The sequence below is a fragment of the Phaethon aethereus genome, assembly GCF_964289735.1.
Source record: "Phaethon aethereus genome assembly, chromosome: 1".
Lineage (NCBI taxonomy): Eukaryota > Metazoa > Chordata > Aves > Phaethontiformes > Phaethontidae > Phaethon > Phaethon aethereus.
In genome coordinates this window covers 108,131,823-108,156,760 of record NC_138575.1, presented here as the reverse complement: position 1 = coordinate 108,156,760, position 24,938 = coordinate 108,131,823, and the positions used below count along the sequence as shown (strand labels likewise).

At 37.7% G+C, this 24,938-nt stretch overlaps 1 protein-coding gene across 1 annotated transcript in view; it reads right to left on the bottom strand.

Annotated features, from left to right (window-relative positions):
- Positions 1-24,938, bottom strand: part of ROBO1 (roundabout guidance receptor 1) — a gene marked incomplete at both ends in the record, with an annotated part of 532,959 nt that overhangs the window by 42,557 nt on the left and 465,464 nt on the right. The window contains 10 exons of the mRNA XM_082008056.1: positions 2,191-2,362; positions 5,877-5,998; positions 7,241-7,472; positions 9,960-10,081; positions 13,683-13,849; positions 13,951-14,119; positions 14,287-14,368; positions 15,768-15,973; positions 18,525-18,696; positions 20,635-20,759. Coding sequence (XP_081864182.1) covers positions 2,191-2,362; positions 5,877-5,998; positions 7,241-7,472; positions 9,960-10,081; positions 13,683-13,849; positions 13,951-14,119; positions 14,287-14,368; positions 15,768-15,973; positions 18,525-18,696; positions 20,635-20,759 — 1,569 coding nt within the window. The remainder of the gene's footprint in view (positions 1-2,190; positions 2,363-5,876; positions 5,999-7,240; positions 7,473-9,959; positions 10,082-13,682; positions 13,850-13,950; positions 14,120-14,286; positions 14,369-15,767; positions 15,974-18,524; positions 18,697-20,634; positions 20,760-24,938) is intronic.

The following is a 24,938-nucleotide window of genomic DNA, read 5'->3' as shown; positions in this document are numbered from 1 at the left end:
AAAAAGTGAGTATCTAAATCACATAGTGTATCCTGTTCCCACTCACGGAATTCTTAATTAGTTTTTAAAAAAAAAAAAGTATTGTACTAATTCAGATATCAGGAAAAGATTTACGGAAGGAATAGTTGGGATCAGTGTCAGGAGAAGTTGTCAGTGGCAAACACACAGTTCCTAGAGCCTATAAGTACATGGAGTCAGGACTCTTTCAAACCTTCTAAACGTAGCATCCTTAGTCCTCTTTCCTCCCCCTCCCTGGCCTCCCTTCCCTCTCTCTGTAACCATATAATTTATTGCTGGTGAAAAGTGCCAACTGATGACATCAACAAACTAATTTTCTTTCTTCAGAAGAGCTACCAGAAAACTGCAGTGTCTGCTCCACCTCCATGCTGGGAGCATATCCAAGAACTAAGAATGTGATTCCTTGTGGGGGCTGTAGAAGAACTTGTATCACAGGGTAGAGTTAGGTAAACTGCAGCCATTCTTCTGCCTTGATGATTTTAGGTTTATCTCTGCTACTAAAGGGTACTCCTCTTAAATTTAAGTACTAATATTCAGCAGGCTCCTGCAGTTGCCAAAAGGACTGCAGCGCTGTCTAGTTATTTCTTTGTGCTGCGTCTAGTGGCATGGATCTCCACAAGACTCCTGTCTCCAGGTCTTTACCATGTAACAACCAAATTATGGGATTTTTACTACAGCATATGTGGATTTGGCCGTGTCACTTAATTCGAAGCAAGCGGTACAGTCCATGAAAGCAAACCCTAACCACAAGGAAATACATGGATTCTACTAGACTTGCACATTTGAACACCCTCTGAGGTGTGTGATTGCTCCATGCTTTCTATCATAGTGTCAGTGAAGGCCAGGAAGCCAGAGGCAGGCAAAAATCTTACCCTGACATATTCTCATTTGTTTCTTTTTCCACTTACCAAAACCCTACAGTGATTAACTTCCATTATAAAATTCACCTTCATCTAGCATTTGCTTACCCTCAGAGAAAAGGAAAAAAAAAGTGTTTATGAAGTCTTTTGCTTTGAACATTGAGGTTATCCCATTATCTTACACTCATAAGACTCACTAATTTAAAATTTTGAAAATCTAAGCCATATAGAACAAGCTTGACTTTGACTGGAAAGCTGGCTGTAGGAAGCTGTGAATGGAAGCTAGCTGTAGGAAAAAACAATACAACAAATTACTATAGGGTTTTGCAGATATTAATGGAATATCATATAAGCTGTGTGTGATTTTGTTCTACAATCTCTATTAATGCAATTGGGAATCTATGCCCGTATAAGTTAAACAAGTTAAAGATGACCTTCATTTTAATAGCCAAGGAAATGTACATGTAATTTTCGAGAGAATACATGAGTCATTCGGTCTTGTTTTCACACGTAGTAATTATAGATTTTTAAATTTAAAAAGTAAGTTAACAAGGAAGATCTACTAATGATACAGAGATAGACGGGACATAAAAGTCCAAAGCAACGTGCTGAGCTTGCTTTCACAATTATATACTGTAATCATAAGGTATTTTGACACAGGCATACTAAAAAAGCATCATATGACTATACCTAAAGCTACTTTAAATAACCTTCAGCTAACCAACAGCCAAGAAGCATTTCTCGTAGATACATCCAGGAGCAATGCCCCTAATCTGCATTTATGACAGAGAGATGTTTGATGCAAATCAAGTTAGGAGGTCAAGATTATTGTACATCATCTGTGTATCTCTTTTTCCTGTACTCTGATTATATACTTTTTTTTTTTTACACATATTGGATATTTATTGTGCCTAATTTTAGTATGCTCTTGCTTTTTTGTTTCAATAAAGAAAGATAAAATCTTACCAAGACAAATTATGTCCCTAAACTAAAGTGAGCCAACACTTAGTGATTCATAGTCCCCCACGTTTTATTACACCAGTTTTAAGTGTGAAAATTCACTTTGAAAAATCAATAACCAAAAAACACTGCTGAATTGGGAATTTAAAAAAACCCTGTGTTGTTATAATCCCATCTTTAGAACGCAGTTCTAAGGCAAGTTTAAAACCAGAAATGCCAAATCCTGCTATTCTAGAGATAAAGTAACACTATCTATTTCACTTGCCTTGAAAGTATTTCTGGTGCCATAAATGACAAAAGCAAACAAACAAAAATCATTGAAACCTATAGGTAGGATTACCAGCAGGCTTACCTAATTGGATAAACTGGGGATCGCTTTTCACTCCAGGTCCTGCCCCAGTACTCGCTGCCACTTCCACGCTATATCGAATACCAGGAACTAGGGAGGGGATGACTACAGAAAACGTGGACCCATCTACTGTCTTGTTTATATGGTATCGACTTTCATTGCCAAGACACCAAACCTGCAGGGAAGTAAGCGTATGATATGCATAAATGTTCAAAATTCGTCACCAAAGGATAAGCAGAAGGAAGGATGACATGTTCCCTTCTGATGGAATGTATCATGCCAGATAAAGAAATCTAGAATTTGTCACTATTCTAACACCTGCAGTCATGGATTGCTGTTCTGTATATACATAGGTACATTCATACAGTACTCACTCCATGAATACTGAAAAGATACTTCTTGTTCCAAAGAGCAGCTCCAGCTACTGAAATTATTTGGTGGGTTTATCATAATTCATTTACAGTTCAACCAGTGACATCAGTGCTAATAAAACTAAAAGCATTAGTAACGCAGAACAAATAATGGAAGGCCCATAGCCAAGAGTCTCTCACATAAACAACAAAGAGAATTCAGTTAAGTGAAGTTGCAATTCTGTCATTCAGGAATCATTTGTCAAGCAAGGCTTTCATCACATGATGTCACAAGAGAAGCAATGTCACACTAGAATCCAAACGTTGTATTTTCTTTTTAAAATGGCAGCAAGAGGCAAGGAGTGCATAACATGCCATCTTTTATTGAGACACAGCAGCACAATATCAGATCTCATTTTTTTGGTTGAGATCAGGACACAATTCACCACTAAGTTACATCAGTGATATTAAATGGTTGGGAGAAACAATATGATGACATATTTCTGTCTCTTTAGGCCTGTACCATTGATGTGGCAAATGCTTCTAAGAGTATGGTTGAACTCGCAACTGCTGCTAAAAGTGAAGCAGCAGCTAATCTAGATCTGCTAAAAAAAAAGATGACTCTGTGTTGATTTCCTTTTTATTCCCTTTCCACAAATGTATTGCTCTACTATGAATATTTATCGAGAAAGTTAAATTAGTTAAATTCAGTACTTTATCTGTAAAGAAGCAAACTTTTCTGGGAACAGCAGCATTTCTGAACTTGTGCTGATTGTACACAGTAGGGAAGGTTTTAGTTTTGGCATATGGAGCTCCTAAAAGATTTTAGTACCCAGAGAGCTGCTCTTAGTCCCTCACGCAGTTCTGCCACCATGGAGACTGCCAGGTGAGTGAGCTAGAGTTTCGCATACAGAACAACTGCTAAGGCCCTTTCTGTAGAGCCCTTTCTGCCTGGACACTGGAAATTTTATTTCCCCTTCAGGACATTGTAAGACCCTTTTTCCTTCTGTGGATGCTAAGGATGGAAAACAGGTTAGTGGGACACTGGGAGGATCTGAAATGTATTTTAAGCTGCTTTGAAATAGAATCCCAACACAGCATATACATAACTGCTTGCTGCAGAGCAGGTCAGAGCACACAAAGAGAATTTCATTTTTATATTCTGATACAAAGTAGAGACTGTTTCAGTCAGTAGTAGTAGTGGTATAATTATCAGGAATATCAGTAATATTGCTCTTAAATCCTAAAGAAGTGTCCACGAAAATGCTCTTATGTAAATAAGAACTCGATAAAGTGAGGAACAAAAGATTTAAGTCTACATTTTGACTTATGTCATTTTCACAGAAATTGCTACTGCCATCTTCTACCATGGTGTATGTGCAAACAAAAGAACAATTTATTATGTACTTGTAACTATGCACTACTAATTCATAAAAATATTTTGTTCTTAGGCGCTCAAATACGTGGAGAAATTCACAAAACAAGAATGTTAGGTTAAGCATCAGGGTGTTCCATACTTGCTATTCTGTGTTTGATTGTATACCTAAATAGCCAAGTGAAAATGAACTTTTTAGAATGTTAGGAAGGAAGGAGGAATTCACATTACAGTAGACACATAAGTGAAGAGAGAATTAGTATTACAAGATAATTTCTAACTTCATGCTAGGGAATGACTTGTGCTGTGATTTGGATTTCCGGCTTTTTGTGTGTGCTATTGACACTTCTTCAATTAAGATGGTATCCCTCCTTCCTACTTATTTTATCTTTTGATTAAAGTAGGTACACTCTTGCCTTAGATCTGAGTTGCTGAGGAAACAAAGAATTCCCCACATACATGCAAAACTTTTTCTGGGAGAAAACACGAGACGGGGGAAAAAAAAAAAGGAAAGAAAAAAGAGAAAATTTTACAGACTTCTATTTGTCTTTTTCAAGTTATTAATCTTAAATCACTGGTTCTGTGTTTTTTTAGTTTTTAAATAGCAACTACATATATATTCATTGTGTCTGCTTTCTGTCCATGGTGAAAAGCACAAAGGAAAATAATGGCATCCACACAATAAATATAGATGTGAAATGTGCCAGTGTGCCATCTACTGCTACACAAGCACTACAAGATGCTTGCTCTTACACCTGATAGCCCATTACCTCTGAACGCCAGCAGGTATGTTGGGTATTATATCCACTTGGAAATGTGAATTTGCTGACTTTTATTGTTTTGTCCTTACAACCTTAACCTTCCTCTGATGTGGTTTCTTGATGGAAATAATTCCATCTTTTCAGCTCAAGGTCTGTCTTTAAATAAAATAACTTTGCAAGTATTTATTTTCCAATTACATTATATATCCGAAACTAAGCCATAAACTGATTTTTTTACCAGTTGACCAGCTTCTGAAAGGCGTTTTATTATTCTAAATTGACCATGAAGCTTAGTGATCTCCTCCCTTTCCCTTTTCTATTGAGGAAAAGAAAATAGCAGAATGAGTTTTGATGGCTAGGAATATATGTCTATAGCACAGTGTTTTAATCTGAAAAAAACCCCGTCATTCTCATTTAAAAATTTTCTCAATAATGTGCATTTGCAGGAGACTTAAACCAAAGATCCTGCCTCTCCATGGCTATAAAACTTACTTGATATCCACAACTATACGTTTAAAATGTCTGTAGCTTGCTTAGGAAAAATAAGGTTCAATTTTTTGCTATGTAAATTATCGCAAAACAATTTGAACTGAAAATAAAGATGGTGTATGTTCCTAAATGAACACTGAATAATAAATATTTTATAATGTTCTTACAATTTGTTAAAAATTAAATAGCATAATGAGAGCTGTGTTTGTGTGAAAGAAAGATTTCTATACGCTAAATACATTTAGTATTATACAAGCACATTCTTTACTTTAAAGTTTTCCATTTGTTTTAACTAGCCGGTTACGCATAATTTACTCAGATCTTAACACTATTAATTATTATCCCTGAGCTTTTCAACTCATTAAGCCTGTTTATATTTATTACCTCGGCTAATGTCGTTGAGTCACAAAACGGTTCTCAAACAGGTATGGTTCCCTCTCTACTTGTGTGTGCATTTCTCAATTTATAATGAAGGCAAGAAGGTATTTGTTTTAATTAAGAGCGTTGACCCTTTGCTTTGATTTATGGAGGCTGTTTTAATTGCTTTCTACCATCTACAGAGGATTATTAAATAAGGAGTTTGACTAAAAGAAGTGACTTTCTACCTCATTTGCTATGACTAACCAGGAGATGGAGCCAAGCATCCACGAACAGCTAATCTGTCACTACCTGGCCAATACACCTCTGCCAGGGGATCAAGGCAGCCAGCAGTACCTTATATTCTTGAACCATCCCGTTCTGGTTGTCCTCGGGGGGCGGCTGCCAGGTGACCACAATTGCTGTCCCGTTCCCATCGTTCTTAGTTACTGAAACACTCTGAGGTGGAGCACTAGGAGCTGTTTGTTTGGAGAGAAGGGTTGAATGGTTAAATTTGTCACAGGCAGCAGCGAGCTTTTTTTTAAGAGGAAGCTGGTTTCTGGGCTATACAAATGCATTCTTTTATGCCCTACCCTTCATTAAGGGCAGTTCTTGCCTGCAAGCTAAAACGACACAGTCCTGAGCACTGAATTCCTCGTTGGTCTTAAATCACCTCACCCAGGACCAACAGCTTTGAAAGATAAAGTCTATCAACTGACTCCAATAGAACGCTAAACCTCAGTTCCTCTAGTGATAATAATAATAATGAGTGATAATTATAATAATAATAATGAGTAATACAGTACTTATTAAAATCAGGACAAAATGTGTTAACAGTAACACATTTATAATAAAAAAATATGTTTTGCATTTTAAATAGTCTCAAAAAAAGGATGCTTAGCTGATAACAGTAACACATTTATAATAAAAAAAAATGTTTTGCATTTTAAATAGTCTCAAAAAAAGGATGCTTAGCTGATACTTAGGATGAATGCAGTGAAGCATGCCTCTTGAACCACCCGCAGCAAAAAAACAGAGCTACATGGCATTTATACTGGAGAGGGAAAAGAGAAGGGGAAAGGTATCGCGTTCCAACAGAGGCACTGAAATACATGTTCAGAGGCACTGGCCACCTTGCATACTCATGCCTGAGCAGCAACAAACGGAACAGCTTCATGAACCTTCTCTTTTCAGCACATGTATGAGATGGAAATACATAATTTAGTCCACTCTATCTGTTGCCCTCATTCATCTTTTCATTTTGTCTTAGTGATTGATCCAGATATGAAAGCCTTCTAGAAATGTGGTTTCCATTCCCCCAGCCATAGCGCTTTGATGATTTCTGTGGTGTCTGCTATCTACTCAAGATGGTGATTAGTAAGTGCTTGAATCTGACAGAAGTGACTTGTGACCAGACCATGAACTCGGCAGGGAGGAGTGCACACTGCAGTGAAGATAAAACGCGCATTTCCCATTGTGTGTCGGAGGGGGTTTTTGCACATCCCTCTCTCTCCATCTCTCGCGCGTGGTTCTGAATATTTACTTCTGTGTCACCAAGCAATTCACATAATGATCAGTCCAACACAGCCCCCTCTGCTGCAGATTGCTGTTCTCAAACAGCACGCACTTCAAACAAAATCAAATCATGCACATATCAGAGGAAAGCAGGCCAGACTACAACTTCAAAAAGGAACGATGAAGACGGTCTGGCTCCTACTTGCCTTCTTCCAGGGTCTTTGCAAATTTCACTTCGCTATCTGCTCCCTGAAACTCATTAAAGAAAGGGCGAGCCTTGATTTCGTAGTTTACACCTTTCTTCAGCTCGGGAATGATAACGCTGTTTTTGGTTGGAGTCCTCACTTCAAAGATTAACCACTCTGACTCTCCATAGGATGCTGGCGTAGGCCGGTACAGAATTTTATATCCTTGAATATACTGGGATTGCTGGTCCACCTGGCAAGACAGCAGAACACACAACACATCCTTTAACAAACAGGAACCAGGAATGATGTCTGTGACACTATGCACGGTCCTTGGACTACCCGTTCATTTTATTCAAAGTAAAAACACCGCCGAAGCAAATAAAGGCTCCTTGCCTTACAGCAAATTACAGGCCTGATTCACAAGTGCATTAATCTATTTGATGCTGGTAGAACTGCACTGGTTTCCGTGGATTTATAAAGGCATTAAAGGGGGATAATGGAGTTGTATAATACACCCCAGCCCCGTGAAATGAACAGCCTTTGCATCGGCGGAGCGTCAACGGAGCTCAGGACAGCCAGACTTCTGCCCACCCGAACCTGCACGGCCGGGCAAGGGGCGCACAGGGAAAGGGAGGAGGGTGAAGGCAGGGGGTCTACAGCTCCGCAACTCAGGGTGATGAATACAGAGATCAAAGAGAGAGCCTGCCAACTCTCCTGAGGTGTGGAAGCCTCCCAAAATCCGTGAAATGAGCATTGCTTCCTGCCTGCTTCCTTCTGGAGAAAGTGAATTGAAAGGGCAGCCAGCTGGCACTATCTCCATCGCTGTGATTAGGCTGGGCTCTGTCAGAGGGCAGGCTTGTCCAAGCACTTCCTCCATGGCCACCCACTCAGCGGGAGGCTCCTCTGCTGGAGGGAAAGGGCTGTTTCGAGAGGGCTCTGAAGAGGCTCATAAGACTCAATACAGTAACACAGATGAGACTTGGAAAAGCAGCTCAAAATGATACTCAGTAGTCCCAAATGCTTTTTAGATCAAGGTAATTTTATAACACATGTATCATAGAATCTTTAGGTTGGAAGGAACCTTTTAAGGCCATCTTGTCCAACCTCCCTGTGGTGAGAGATCTTAATGTAAACGAGGGTGGGACTCAATGTGTTTGGCTATAACTGAAACAGAAAATTATCTTATAGAAGTGATCTCTCATGGAACATGCACTATCTGTTAATTATCGGTTTCAATTTCTGATGAGAAAGTCCAATAACAACAACATTTTTAAAAGTGCATCAGATTTTCCCTATTTTCAAAAAATCTCATACAGTGATATAATAAAACTGTTTGCTTGCAATTTTACTCCAAAAAGCAACATGTTTCATTTTTAATATTCACATAAAGAATGCGTGTGTTAGCTGAAACTGAGGTAATGCTTATTTTTGAAATTGCAGAGAAGCCACAGGCCACCCAAGAGACTGACAAAAACCGCTTGTCTGCAAAAGGTTGTTCTGTAAGTAAAGGTCAAACAAAATCCTGCTAGGAACCTCAAAGATGTTTTAACATTATTAGTTAAAACAGGAGATTGCCTGCTGCAGGTGGCCGTACTGCAGGTGACACTGTAATTACTGTGCAACACAGCAGATATTATTTGTACTCTTGCCACACCGAGGAGCCCTGGTCATGGACCAGGACTCCATTGGGCTAGGGCTCTTCTACAAAGTCAAAATGCCTTTTCTTGTTCCAGATGTTCTGCCATGGCATAGCTGGAGCTACACCCTGTGTAGCTCTCCTACACTGTCCTTGCCAATATATTGACATGTTCAGATGGAAGTCCTGAAAAGACCTAAAAGTTCGCTCCCTTTGGATTTATTCTGGCACTAGTATAATTATCCCCCATTCTTCATTCTGCATTCTGTTTTAAAACTGCTCTTCTTATCTCATTGCTTGTTACTTCTAGTTTCCCATGTTGTTCTTTCTCTTAATATCTACCTCTTGATTGCCAAATGTCTCCCACAGTAAGCCATTTCTAATCCTTTCTCTCACTGAGGCCTCAGCCTTGTAATCCTGCTTCAATCTTTTTCACATATGTTCCCATTCCCCTTGCTTCCGGACTCCTACAGTATTGTTTCCTCACTCTCTCATTTCCTCTGCTATATCCTCCACGTGGCCAGCTTCCTGCTTCCCCCTGGCAGAGCAACGTCAACACAACTTCTCTAAACCCTAAAGCCCTTTTCGTCTCTTCTCCCTGTACTGTGTGTATTCATAGCACCATGGGAAAGGATAGGTTCAGATGAGGCTATATTGGTTTGGGTGTGTTTCTCAGTATGTACGTAGGATGGAGGTAACACTTTCAAAGAGAATTATGCAGTATTTTTCTCCGCTGGTGTCTGACAGGCAGGGAAGTGCCCAAATTGTCTTATTAGGGGACCGATACACTTCCTACTGAAAACAGGCAAAAGCTTCAAATGGTATGACTTAAGAAGGCTTTGATCAGTCCTTTAGCTTCCAAAAGAGGACTCTGAAACTCTCACCATATTGTAAGCAGCACTCTCTATGGAGACATAAAATGGTGAAAATGGGACAAAATTTAATGAAGTAGCAAAGGAAAGCCCAAGTAGCACTCATTCCAGAGAAAAACATTTGCAGGCATACAAACCACACAGCTTCTTAAAGTGTGACTCCACTGCAGTCAAACAGTACAATTCAGCAGTGTATGTAACCACCTCCATGATACTGATTTATACTTACAGTCCAATGAACTTCAATTGAGGAGGAAGAAAGGATGGTAGGGTTGTGCAGATGTAGTACCACATCACCTAGTTCTCTCTGGACCTGCTTGTGATCCACACCTTGACTTGTTGGTGGAACATCTGTAATAATTTAAGACTCCATTTTCACAAGTATATATGATTGTTAAATAAGTGTATGTAAATACAAATTAATGTATCATAAAGTATATGATGCTATCACCAATAAAGTTTACCCTAAGTACTTCCCAATTATGTAAGAAAAAACTACATGAAGTATTGTCCCGAGCAAATCACCAGGTAGTACCAAATCAACGCACTGCACTTTCTTTGACAGAGAGAAACAGGAGGGAAATGCTGCATAAATCCCCCCACATACTTAGAGATGTCTTTGGTAAATGACTACAGCAGCATCTCTTTATTCCCTGCTGGGAGGAGAAAATGCTGCATTACCCATTGCAAATTCCAAGAGACCGGGAAACCTATAAAGAACAGCAAAAGCAGAAGCTGTATCTTCAGATAAATTGATGGGCAAACTTACTGTTTTTAATTACAAAAGAAATGTAACAACTGAAGAAAAGAAAAATGAGTCGTGTGGCTGCAGCTCCTCTGATGGCAAGTGACTTCTGTAAACAGGAGGCAGAGCACAGCTGAGGGCTGTCTGGCTCTTCTGACATTTGGTCTATCTTATAGCTAAAAGAATTGTTCATATGCATGAAGGGACAAATTCCTCTCAAAATACACAATGGTACAATGGAAACACATATTTTCTGCATGCAGTGCCCTTGAAAAGCATATTTAACTGAAATGGCATGACTGTCAGACAAGTATAAAATTTATAAGGCAATCACTATTAGACTGTCTAAAATATACAAGTACTAAGGACAGCAGAGTAACATAGTTTCTGTATTGATTTCATATGTCTCTCTTTGATCACTTCATTTTAAACAAGTAACATGCTGACTATGGCTAAAAGTCACAGACTGGGAAATCATGAAAAGTATTTACAGGGATTTCTTTTTTTTTTTTATTCATGTAATTCCAGATACAGAGTAATGCATCACATAAACTTTGCTGTAGTCTACTACTTCCCTGCCTGACCTCCTCTAGTGAGTAGGCAAGATCAGGAAATCTTCAAGGGTTCTTGCCCTCTGAAGACCTTGGAAATTTCCACACCTGTCTGCTTACAAGAAGTGCCAAAGACAGAATACATAGGAATTGCATATATATTTATGTACAACTACAGCTACTGTAGTAAGTCAGTGCAGGTGCGCAGACTATCTTGAAAGCTGAGGTTTGTATGGCACAGTTGATGCTGATATAGAAGACAGTGCAAGTGCAACAGTTGTAAAGCATGGTTTTTGCATGGTGGCCATATTCTCAGTTTACCAGCTTTTGGTCTTGTCTAAATAATAATAAAAACATTGTAAGAATGCATTAGGACAAGGCATGAGGGCAAGTTTTTTTCCACAAACATAGTTTCCATTTCCAAATACAAAGTCTATGTCACTTTGAACTTTTATCATACAGTTTCCTCAACATATTTACAGGAAGATGGGGTTTCTTCAAAATTAAAGCAGCAAACTGAAGTTAGCATGTAGCCAGTGGGTGACAAATCTGGATTCTTAACAAGGAACACTGATAACAACAGAAAACCAAAACAAAAAACCCACCACTGAGTCACTGCTGTATCCACATGTAGTATATTCCACCAAACAGTCCATTTATCAGAGTATTTCCCTCCCCCCAAAGTTTGAAAGAAAGAAAGAAGCTTCTGTTTGGAGAATCGCCTAAGTATCACCCTGCTTAGAAAGTAACAGGAAAGTCAGTGGAATAATTAGTTCTATCTTTGCTAGTCGTAAAAGATGAGTCATCAACAATATGAATCAAGCTAGTAATAGGCTCGGTCCTTTGCGCATCTGTGCTATACAACAATACGTATGTTTTCTTGTTTCGGCTCCAAGCTTCCAAGACAAGGACTGTCAGTGAGAACATCTAAGCGTGTTGTTGATAATGTTGATAAAGCATAAAGATGAAGGTAGGTTAGGTTCCTGGTTTGGACAGGTATTTAGCACAAGACTATAACACCCTCGAGACAAAAGTGAGCTGGGAAATTTTTGAACTTACTTAGCTAGACCACAACTTACACAAAACTGAAAAGGAAGAAGAGCGGAACTGCTTAAAGAACTTGATTACATTTCTTATTGTTGATGAGAATTTTATATATTGCCTGTTATTTTCACTCAGGCTTTGTGTGGTTCTCAGATCTTCAGCTCTACTAGGTGCCCAGAGGACAGCAAAGCTTTTCCATGGCATTATAAACCATTCAGTTCTGTGAGTGAACAGAATACTCTGTCTCACTCGCTGTTTATCAGAGTCAGGAGAGTGATCAGTTCATTTGGGACATTCAGACCCGATACTTCATCTCATCTCCAGGAATGAAACCACACTGCATGAAAAACAGACTCGTGCAGAACACTGCAGCCTGCCTGCATAGTAACATGTGTTGCCCTATTCCCAGGAACATAGAAATCACTAAATTAGGTTACTAAATCTCTCCTTGTTAATGGACCCGGGAACCTGTGTAATCCCTATTTTCCATGTGGCCATGACACTGCTGTCTATATATCCACCCATCAGGAGAAATGCATAATAACAAAGGGCAGCAATGTGAAACTGTTCTCTTCCCATGGGAGATGAGAAAGATTTGCTTTCAGATCAACTTCAGAACAAATGAAAAGCCAGGAAACAAAAATGCTTTGTTTCCTTTAAGGAACTTCCTTTCAAAAACAAACATGTTCTTACTTAGGCAAGCAAAGAAACAAATATACAACACAGGCACTCTTAATAAGCCAATAGGGCAATTTCTCCAGTAAGTAGGAAAAGCAGAGGGGGGGGGGGGAAAGATGATCTTTATCACTTTTACTTTGAAAAAGACTGTGTCCAGTTTTTCCCTTCTTAAGAACCAAAGTATTTCCACTGGAAAAATGCACGCTGCGAAGTTGTGGTGCATTATTTCCTGTACACCATTATATGTGTCATTTATTTTCTACAGTGAACACAAAGTTATTTTAAATTTTAAACAGCTGAATTCAGTCCGTAGCTGGACTTCAGTCATGGCTGGAGTCGGTGAATGACTCCTTCATCCACTACTACCCGACCTTTTCTTCCACTTGACTATCTGTAAGCATTGTCTCTCTTTCCTACTGTTTTACTTTCAATAGTAGTACTATTGCAATACTTTTAATATACTGCCAAAACCTCTTCTTTACTGGCTCATGATGCCCGATTCCTTCAAATTTTACATTTCTCTCTTTCCTAATGCAGCAGAAACCAAATTAGATTATGTGCTGTTTCTCTCTCTGTCTCAGTCTTAAGCCTCATCTGATTCACCGGACATAATAATAACATTTCCAAGGAATTTGAGGATTTGCGTGATAACTCAAAAAATCAGAGATTACTTCTGTTGCTAACAAGAGCTATTCTGCAAGATGTAACTATCTTTAGATAAGAGATACTAGGGTTCCCTTAGGCAATGCAATATACTGTCTAAGCAGCTTTTAGAATCTATGTTACAGGGAAATGCAAGTTTAAACATTGTATTTTACTCTCTAGCATATATTATAGCCAGGATAGACAGACAGATGAAAGCTAGCAGAATTCCTGCATCTGGTTTTGCTCAGTCAACTTGTGACAGCCACTGTGGACAGTATCAAAAGCTTACCTTGAGTTTTCACTGGATCCGATATTTGGCTTGGGTCACTTAGCCCATAAGCATTAGCTGCCCTCACAAGGAATAGATAAATTGCATTAGGTTTTAGCCCTTTAACTGCAAAACTCTCTGTTTTCACATTTTCAGCTACAGTTTGCCAGCTGCTACCAGATGCGTGGCTAAGGATAAAACACACACAACAGCAGGTTAGCACGTGCTTCTTTAACAACATATTATATATAAGCATTATGTACAGCAAGATCACATGAGACTCATATACCTGAAGGCCTCAATTATGTAAGAGGTTGGCGTTGCACCTGAATTTAAATTAGGTTGCCACGACAATGTTACTGTATTTCTGCTGACATCTGTAACCTCGGGTTTTGATGGAGCGCTAGGAATCAAGTTTGGGTCAGTGGGTCTTGGTGGCTGCACTGGGACTCCAAACTCTAACAAAGGAGAGAGAAATGCTGAGTATAAAGAGGAAGCAGCTGTAAGCTAAATGCTGTTCACATCTGCACTGGTAATTTATGACAGAGTTATCTAACTTCTGCATTTCAATTTCTGATTTTCCTCTACATATTTTCTCCACGCAGAGAAACCCTAATTGATTTACCTTGGACTTCTATGTATGCACTCCATGTAGCTTCGCCACTTGGGGTTGAAGCAATGCAGGTATACCGACCAGTGTCACCCAGCTGAGCGGGAAAAGAGAAGAATAAATATTTGAAACAGTCAGGCACTCAGTGGCCTAGAAAAGTAATTACAGCTCTCTATGTTCCCCCATGAATATGTATAAATGTATTAAGCTGCAAAAACTTCAAACCAGAAACTTCTTCCATTAAAAGTTATGATTTTGTGTGCTTCAAAATAAAAATGAGTACTTATTTCTGAGCACTCATTAAAGAATTGGAAAAGCTGCAGATTCTAATTTAAGGTTACTTATTCTGTAATGAACAAACTAAAGGCCAATTCTTGTGGCATTGATTTCTTACTCTGCAGAGGTCCTAACAAATAAATCGAGAAGGAACTCGGATGACAAGACCCCATGCAACTGTCAACCTTCTACCTAAATAGCGCCTGGGGATTTCTCTGGACTGCAGCACTGGAGAGCCTGTCATCCTTAAAACAAAGCTTAAATATTGCACAGGGCCTTGTATGTACGGGGTTCTCTGTGTTAGTATAAATTTCATTCTACAGTAGACCCAAAAAAGAATTTCCATGTGCTATTCTCATCTAGTTCTGCATGTTGGATTATTTGTCTGTATGTGACTTAATCACATTTCAAAAGAGTTTCTTTTTTTCCCCAAAAAAGAAATGCTATCCTCCTAAGGTCCCCGCCTCAGCAGATGAGCTGAATGGAAGCGCTCAAAATCACAGGTTCAAACTCTAAGCCAGTGTAACTTGTAATCGGTAACAGGGCAACTCTAGGGAACATAGTAAAGTGATGTATTCAGCCTAATTTAAAAATTACATTTCAAATCACAGACAAGATAGCAGAGAATAGCCAGTATGCCAAAACTTGACAACATTTTAAAATATTTTACAGCGTGCGAGACATGACCAGCAATACTGACCAGGTACTTTCTATAATTCCCTAAGGAAGCCAGGTACTTGACAGGTGGTTAACCGTTTTAAGCTATGTTTGTACTTTCTAGTAAATATGTGTAAACTTTAAAAACTGTTTCGAAAAAGCTGTGCACATGGCTCTATTACTGCAGTATGCTAAACAAAGTTTTTCTTTATAAACATTTTAAATAATTAGATCATTTTAATCTACTAGTGCTAAAGCCCAAATAATTTAAGGATTTGTCTTACTGAAATACATGTATTGCTTTCCCCTTCATGTTTTAAGTACCAAATAATTCCCTTAATTAATACCTCTTGAAAGCATTTTTCTTTATGAAATCTGAAATAATGTGCCCTAGGCAGAATAAGCCAAGGTGTTAAGCATAAAGAATGAACAATCTGAAAGCATGAAGTATCAAATATAGTATCAAAATTCTAAAAGTAGGATTTACTGCATCAAAAGTGCCCGGAGGTGAAAAAAAGCAGTCAAACAAACAACAAGAAAAAGCGTTTGCCAGTTCAAGCTACCTTGGCATATCGGATCTGTAATGCTCCTGTCTCCAACTGCTTGATGCGAGAGTCCTGGGTGGAAATGAGGATCCCATCCTTTTTCCAGAGGATAGTGGGCATTAAAGTGCCTGTGGCCACACAGTTCAGTACTAAAGTACCATCTACAGCTACAGTCTGATTCACAGGACCCTGTCGAATAACAGGGGGAGGCCGGTCTGCAATCACTGCCAGAAGAAACAACAGGAAAGAGATTTCTGCAACTGGAAGCAATTTTCTAATCATCTAAGCAACAGCAGTTGCTTGAGGCTTTGAAACAAACTGAAGATAATTAAACAAGTAATTAAAGTTGGAGGCATGCATTATTCAGGGCAGGGTGCATTATAATGATGCACAACTACAGAATTTTAAAATGATACACAACACTATCTTCAGAAAGTAAAGAAGCATGACATATTACATAGTGGTATCTGCTAGGCATTCTCTAATTCCAATGTCTTTATAAAGCGATAATGGAATGAGAAAGGACTTCCCAAATTCTTTGTCAAGGCACAAATTTCACCTTTTACCACACAGCAGGCCTGTATAACAGAATTCATATTTTCAGTATTCAAAGACCCAGAAAAAGGAGGTAGGCAGGCAGGGGAATAACCTGGCAAATACGTATTTCTCAAAAAAACTGTATTGTGTACCATCAACTCATCTTGGTGCTGTTTCCTAATTGGGAGATGCCTAGCAGTAGGGTAAAGTAAACACAAAGCCAATGAATAGGACCATATTAAAAAATCTCAACTAAGAAATATTTTTCCAGTAGTTTCTGACTTTTAGTTCTATGATGACTTAATCTGTCAATATGACTTCAAAGTCACAACGAGAATCCCACAGTTTGTTTCTATCAATTTTAATGCATCTTTCACACAATGAAAAATAAATGTTTTTGATGGGTTATTTAGTAACTGTGCACAGAAAGGTATAAAGCAGTCTCAGTATTTACAGGAAGAGAATGATTGTCTACATGAAGTTTTTCTTTCCATTATCCACTGGATAATCAAAAAAAGAGGTAAAAACTATCTGATTGTGTTTCAGTCATCTCCTCTACCTGTACCATCCAACATGACATGGACCAATGATCTGAAAATAGCCATAACTTTGAATGACATAAATCTATTCATCAGTGTCATGGGAGCTCATGTAACTTAAAAACTGGTTTGGTAGCTGAAATAGAAACCTGAATTTCTGATAATTTTTGAACTTCAGATATTTCTAAATTAATTTTCATAACAACAGACAGGGTGTTAGTACTGCTTTTTTTGGCTAAATTCCAACCTCTGTAATTTCATTTGCATGTTTAAATGACACTGTGTTTTCAAATGCATAATTTATCCTTTACTTCTTGTCCCAACCTGTTGCAATGCACTGCAAGGCCATTAGTATCTTTCTCTGCAGAGACAGTCAAAATAAGCTAACTTACAGTTTGTATTTAGCTTCGACAAGTTTGCAAAGAGCTTTGCAGTTGTCAGTGGTAAGGGACTGATGGATCTGTGCTCTACAGAAAAAATCTAATGCCACTGAAATGCGTGGTAATTTTAAGTGCCGCTGAAGTTGATGGCAACTTCTATTACATCTAGGAATACCAGGGCATCGTTCTGCATATCCTGCCTTCTAAAAGTACAAAAAAATTACTGTCCCAAGCCATTATACAAAACAACTATCCATCAGATCAATCAAGAGCTTATATTCATAATAAAGGAAATTATTTAAATTAAATTGGTTTTTTTCCAAGTTCAGATGGTGTAGGTCATTAAGAGAAAAACTTTTAGGGTTAAGGTCCTTATCTTGGTTTTCTTTTTAAATTTTTTTCTCACCTTGCCATAGCATTCTCCCCAACGGCAAACGAGTAAAGGTGGATTAAGAAATGTGGCTTACCACCTTTGAGAAACCAGAAAGGATTCAGTCCTATTCCTCCAAGCAATCTCAGTCCAGTAGGTGTAAAGAAACAATTTTATTCTCCAGGTTCATGGGATGTTTCTAGCACTGTATTGTTTCTATGTTTTCTATAGGGCAAAGATCTTGTTTATGGAAAATCTTCTCTGACAAGAGCATCCCACCCTCGAAGTCTCTCCACAGACTGCACTCATCCTCTTTTTTCCATAAGTACTAAGATTATTACTTTTTCTGCATATCTTTGCTATTATGAATATGAAGTATTTCTGCTAATTGGCAAGTTGGCCTCACACCAGCATATATTACTGCTTGCAGTCATGCTTCCTGTAGCTTTTTCATCTTCAATTTTGTCACAACTGCTCCTCAAAAGGAATGTATGATAATATTAATTTGGATGTTATTCTATTGACTTCCATATAGATAGAGCTTTTTCCCCTTGCTATACAGCAATATTAAAAAAAAAAAACACAACAGGTAAATGGAGATGCTAAGCAAATGGACACACAGTAATAGGGATAAAGAGCTAGGCAGCAAGCAATCTGAAAGTAAACTAAATCTAGTAGGGAAAGCTAAAGAAGAGTCAGATAAATTAACAGATCTGACTAAAATCCATAAACTGAAGTATACTTACCAAATACAAAATGGAAAAATTGTGTTACACAATATCCACAATTCTAAACCCCTGACAGAGATTGCCAAAACAGGATTTTTATTTTCAAAGACACACGCAGTCCACACTTAAGCAAAGCAGATACCAAAGTAGTCTCACATATCCCATTGCTGTCTTCAAATAAAAATAAAAACTTGGGAATGATAAAATAAAGCTATCATTACCATCAGTAACTTCCAAGTAGGCTTTTGTTATGATACTTCCCGCAACATTTAAAGTCTGGCAGATATAGTACCCAACATCAGATCTCTGGACATTGGTGATAGTGAGGTCACCTGTTTGGGACACTGAAAATCGGCTGGATGACTGAGGGGGCTGGTATGAGAAAAGCAGATTCTACAAGATGTATAGGAAAGAAAGTGTGAAAAAAGGGTTAAATAAATTCAAACATCAGTAATCTTAACTTTTTAAAATATCTAAACATATTAAACTTTTCACATTATACATAAAATGTTCTGCTCTTCATATCTTAAGTGTATCTATACCACAATGTGAATAGCTTTTATAGGATTTTTTGTCATAAAATAGGTGCAGATACGCACATACAATTGTGTAAGTCTTTTGGGATTGCTCTAACACCCTCTGTGGTCAATGTTGGGCTTTACACAAAGTTTAACAGGCACTAGCAAAGATCTGATATGTATAGATACCATAATGGCACAAGCAACTGTGGCAAACCTAAGTAATTTGCTCTAACACCCTTTTTTAGAACTTACTCCAGGGCATTCTATTTATTTCACTTAAATGCAGATGTTGGTTTTCTTATTTGTATTTTAACTTTCAACTTCCTAAGAATGGAGTAGTTTTTTAAAGAAGAGATGCTGTTTAGGTCTCTCTAATCATAGTGTTCGTGTTCTATAACGAGCCTTATAATATAAAATTAGATCCTGTGCCAGTTTCTACATAACAGTTTTGGTACGAAGCACACAGTATTTTACCAGCACTGGTCAGAAGTCAGAACGGCAACTGTAATCGTACAAGTCTGTTACATCAAATACTGGCTCTAAATTTCTACCTCTGGCTGAACAATTTGTGAATGAGAATACTTCAGGGTCACAGAGGATTTTTTTTATCTCTCTGTCTTGCTTAACTACATTTTGCATTTCCAAAAAGCATCCAAAGGAATGGAACACAACATCTTTTACTTTAGTATTAGCAAATCCTATTTGTTGACTGCCTTCTTCAGTTTCCTCGTTCATCACAAGTGGTCACCACTCAGCAGAGTCAAAAATGAGCCAGAAATATTATGTACTAGGCAATACTTGGAAATAAAAAATAAAAAATTCCAGGTCTTACAAAAATACAAACATAATATACCAGTATACTTATACCACTTAAGATTACCATCTAAATTTGGTTACCAGTATAGTTGTACTTAGGAATTTTGACAGAAATGTTGCAAATGGAATAAAGGAGTCAATCTCTAAGCGTTCTCAGTTTCTCTGCCCTATTGTTTTGTAACACAAAGAACCCTGTCACATGCTTTTGCACCATTCATTCCTTCATTCACAGGAAAACCAGAGTCCCATATTCCTTCTTTCCCTCCAATAAAGAATACTTTGTGTCACATCCCTCCTTCAAAAAATGACTCTGAAAGAAAACTGTAATTCTCTTGCTGTACTATATAGTGTTTCACCCACTGGCTTTCAAGATCCTTTACAAAGAAGCTGAAAATAATTTTCCTTCCCATTTAAATAAGGAAGCTGGGAGAAAAAGTGACCTATCCAAGTATGACCTGTCAGCCAACTGACTGAGTGGGAAAGCAGATCTCCTGAGTCCCAAACGACAGTCCTACCCATGCAGTGATGCAAATCCATACAGCAAAAGGTTTAGTTTGCCAGACCCACACGAACACGTGGCAAACTAACAGCTGCACCATAAACCCAGAGCCAAACTTGCTGAAAATTTGCGAGTGTTTTGCGAGTTCAAACAAACTTCAGCATTAGTCATTGTTTCGTCTCTTTAAAGTTTCTCCCTGTTAGATGAAAAAGATTTTCATAGTGGCGAAACATGGAATGTTTCTAGTTGTTTCATAGATTTATCTTTACATTCATGGAGAAAAAGGTAGATTGAGCAAAACATAGATATCCTTTCTAAGAAGGCTGACATCACCTAGCATGCATGTGACGTAGAAATAGAGAAGAAACATCCAGCGTCTCCAAGCTCTAGACCTAATTTTCACATCTTAAAAACAATAATTAAAATATTTTTCTTTTGTGTGACAATATCTATTCAAGAAACTGCTAGGAAGAAGGGTCAGAAAGTCTCTTTTACCTGACTTCCCTCTCTCCGCCAAAAGATGGCTGGCTGAGGGTTTCCAGTTGCTTCACACTGGAAAGTCACTGTTCTCCCCAGGGCAGCTACCTGATCTCGAGGCTTTACAACAAACTGTGGAGGCTCTGAAAGAGGAAAATACAAAAAAAAAAAAAAAAATCACACTGCTATCAGAAGACCAAAGTTAGCCTAACTGAAAGCCACAGTTTGCCTACTGACTTTAAATGGTTTAAAACAGAGTAGTTAAGTATCTTCAATAAGGAGAGGCAGCACAAAGACACATCAGTCTCAAACAGCTTCAGCATCACTAAGATCACCTTTTCTATTGCTGGACACCCCAGTTAAAACTCTGTGCATCATTTGCTTTTATTAGGGACCACTTTTACAAGAAAGTAAGTCCCACCAACTTAATGAGACAACTTGCAGAGCAACAGTCACCAATACGAACAAATTTGTTACAATTTGTTTTTTAAAGGACAGTATGGCTACAAATCATAGAATCATAGAATATCTCATGTTGGACGAGACCCATTAGGATTATCAAGTCCAACTCCCTAGAATGGAGTCAGAATGAAGAAATCTTTGAGGGACAGCTGTCCCACAGGCCACACTTTGTCAAAGGCTGCAGTAAACATTGTTGTGTAACTATGTATTCAGGCTTACGTGCACAAAAGTCATCCTAAATCATTGATTTAGGAAAGCTGAGGAGAGAAAAAGCCCTTAATCGCTTATATACAAGACTTTTGATGTAGTCAGGGGCTCAAAAAAATTTAAAGTCAAAAGCCCCAGAAAATACTACTGAACAAATTATAACCATTTAAAATCTTCAGTCCAATTACTGAATGAATGAGGAATGAATTTAAAGGAACAGCAGAGCTAAATGTCTTCCTCATTTACATAGGCAAGGGCATGTTCAAACAAAATATATATGCAAATGAAGGCGAATTTGAAACATCTGCTCAGCCCAACATTATAAATACTGCCAGCATTGTCCAAACTGTTTGATTTACACAGACTTCCACAACCCCTTCATCCAGTAATAAATAGAATGTCAAAAAATCATGTCAGTCACATTAAGAAAAAAAATCCACATAGATGACAGCATTAGATATCTTGATGGGGCTAGCACAGAAAAAAATCTAGCTGCTTTTATAGGCTGTTAACTCTTGTTTCTTGAAAAATGTGCATTAAATGGAAGTCCATTTACTTATTCATTTCCAATTCCTTCTGATCATCTGCCCAAAGCTAATTATGCTCTCCCTCTTCTTTGGATTGAGAATAAAGGGGATGTTTTGAATCCAACTTTAATAACTCAAATGTTTTTGGTGTTTGGGTTTTTTTCCTTTCAAACATTTCTGTATTTACAAGACCTTCCTTTAAAAAGAGTGTGAATCGTATAATTTAAAGATATCACTCAACGTGTTTATAAAAATCAAGTGATTGTGAATTTATCTAGAATGAATTCAGTAACACTCAAAAACCTTTCTAAAAAAATTGCTTTCGGTGTTCACGTGGGCCAATACTTTCAGTCATCTGTTCCTTATGCCTTGTGTCTCTGCTCCCTGTTGAGTTCATATTAGAATATACTCTTCCAACAACCCTCCTGCTTTGGGAGGAATTTTTAAAGCACAATGCTTTATTATTTACAACTGGATGCAACTGCTACCTTCCCTAGATAAGAACTAGCCAAAGTCCAGGTGAGATTGACCTACAGGAATTAAGAAACTTCAAAACATTTAGCTCTGAAATATTCAATCAATGCCTTAGAAGAAGATGTGGGAAGACTTTGACATGACAGCATGTTTAATTTAGAACGGAAGGTGAAACTGTTGGTGGTTTGCGACAGGGTTGTAAGGTATGATGGGGAAAATGGAGATGAGGGTGAAGCATCTGTTATGCTGTTGGATGCTAATAACAAGAATAAATTTAGCATATAGTTAAATTTAGGGTTTGGCTAGTTCTGTACTAGTCTCTGACACAATGCCACAGAAAATGGGACTGAGGGTTTCTAAATCCTGTGCTAGTTTCATAGGATTTATAAGGTTTCAGACTTTATTGAACTTGAGAATGGGTACAGCTATAAAGAGGTCAAAATAGTTCTGACCACCAGAGAAACAGCTGAATGCTTGTGATTCTAGTACCTGAAGATCATAGAATCTTTGGGTTGGAAGGGACCTTTAAAGGTCGTCTAGTCCAACCCCCCTGCAGTGAGTAGGGACGTCTTCAACTAGACCAGGTTGCTCAGAGCCCCGTCCAACCTGACCTGGAATGTTTCCAGGGATGGGGCATCTACCACCTCTCTGGGCAACCTGTGCCAGGGCTTCACCACCATTATGAAAAATGTCTTCCTTATATTTAGTCTAAATGTACCCTCTTTTGATTTAGAACCATTACCCCGTGTCCTATCGCAACAGGCCCTGCTAACAAGTCTGTCCTCATATTTCTTATAAGACCCCTTTAAGTATTGAAATACTGCAAGATGACCATTCAGGGACTACTGAACACAAAAAAATGAGGAGAAATTCAGTCTTTCAGGTCACTGCGGTAGAATTTATAAAATGTAAATAGGTATATATTTCTCTAGCAATTTCTAGAATTCTAAATATGCATTCTTATGTATATTATTCTAAATATACATGCGTATTATGCATATGTGTATTATTCTAAACCTATTGCCATTAATAAATAATAAAAATCCTATTAGCTTCAATGTCAGAAGAATTAAAACAGGGTTAAGTGAAACTTTGTTGTTAAATTCCATTCAATGTTCACTGTAGTGGAAGCATTTTCAGTCTTTTTTTTTAACTTCAGTTTGCTTCCACACCTTGGGTGACATACATGTGGTATGTCATGAGTATACTGTTAAAGATGCTGAAATAATAATCCACTTAAGGAAAGAACAACTTCTATCCTTGAAACCTTTAAAACAAAAGTAATTTTTTACAGAACACTTTGAAGTTCAACTAATGCATTCACTGAGGAAAGAAGACATTAGGATTTGACTCGTTACATCATGTAAAAACAGACAGAAAGTTATCAACCCATTACCTTTCTCTTTGCCATTAAGTTACCCATACTTCATGCAGAATTTATTCTGTGCGATGTGTCTTGTCAATAACAAGTAAAAGATGGGAGCTGACTGGTTGAAGGACATGGAAGGGGATGGATGGGAAGGGGAGGAGAAGTTCCCGTCACAGTGATACGATGATTAGAAGATGGCCAATAAAATTTCAACTTACCAGACACAACTAAAAACAAAAACAAAACAAAAAGAAAACATGGAATAAATAAAATTGAATAGACATGAAGCAAAGCAAAGACTAAAGCAAAATTTAAAAAAAAAAAAACAAAAAGAATTCTTGGTAAGGACCTTAGAAAGCACATACATATTCTGATATATGAAAAATAGGTTAAAAATTTTGAACCACTTATTTTTTATTTGATTTTTAAGCAGAAGCCTCTATCAAATGCTGAAAGCAGGCTGTAGAGGAAAATGGGTAACAGACTGAAATAATGGGCAGACACCCTGGGTTCTACTCCAAGCCTTTCCAATGAACTGTTGTGTAACCTTGAGTAAAATTTTTTTTTCATATTATTATTTCGCTGCATCAAGAGCTTTCCATGGTAAAATTAACTTGAAATCTCCAGTAAATATCAATCTGCAACATTGCTGAAATTGAACAGTGACATTTACACCCTAACGCATCCGAACATCTACAAATGGAAAATACTTTTCTGAGGCTAGCAGCTATTACAAACGAAGTTTATTAAAAAATTAATAATATTCTGAAGATTTGGCCCACACAGCAATCCTTTAGTGTAAGATTGCTGTATCAAAGTCACAATGCTCACTATTAAACTATTACAAATGCAAACTAAATCACAATTAAAATTCATTTGAAAAGATTCTTAACCTTTTTCTTACACCCTACCCCAAACCTCAATTTCATTAACATTTTCAAAACCAGAGATTTATCGCAAAATATTGGATTTTTAACAGAATTGTCAGCGGTAAATTATCTAATATTAAATTATCTTTCAATCATAGTTGAAAATATTCATAAACTGAAATGGCACAGATCCTGGCAGGCTAACTTCACTTATAAAAGAAAGGCATGTTAGAAAACATTCCAACCACGTATCACTAGTTGAAAGAACAGATTGAAAATAAAAATGTAAAAATCATGCATTTGGAAAACATACACAGATACTGACAAAAAAATTTACTCAAAAAAGGGCAGTTGGTATAATATAATTAAAGTCCCCCCAAAATATATATTTTTAATGCATGTTACAAATACCAA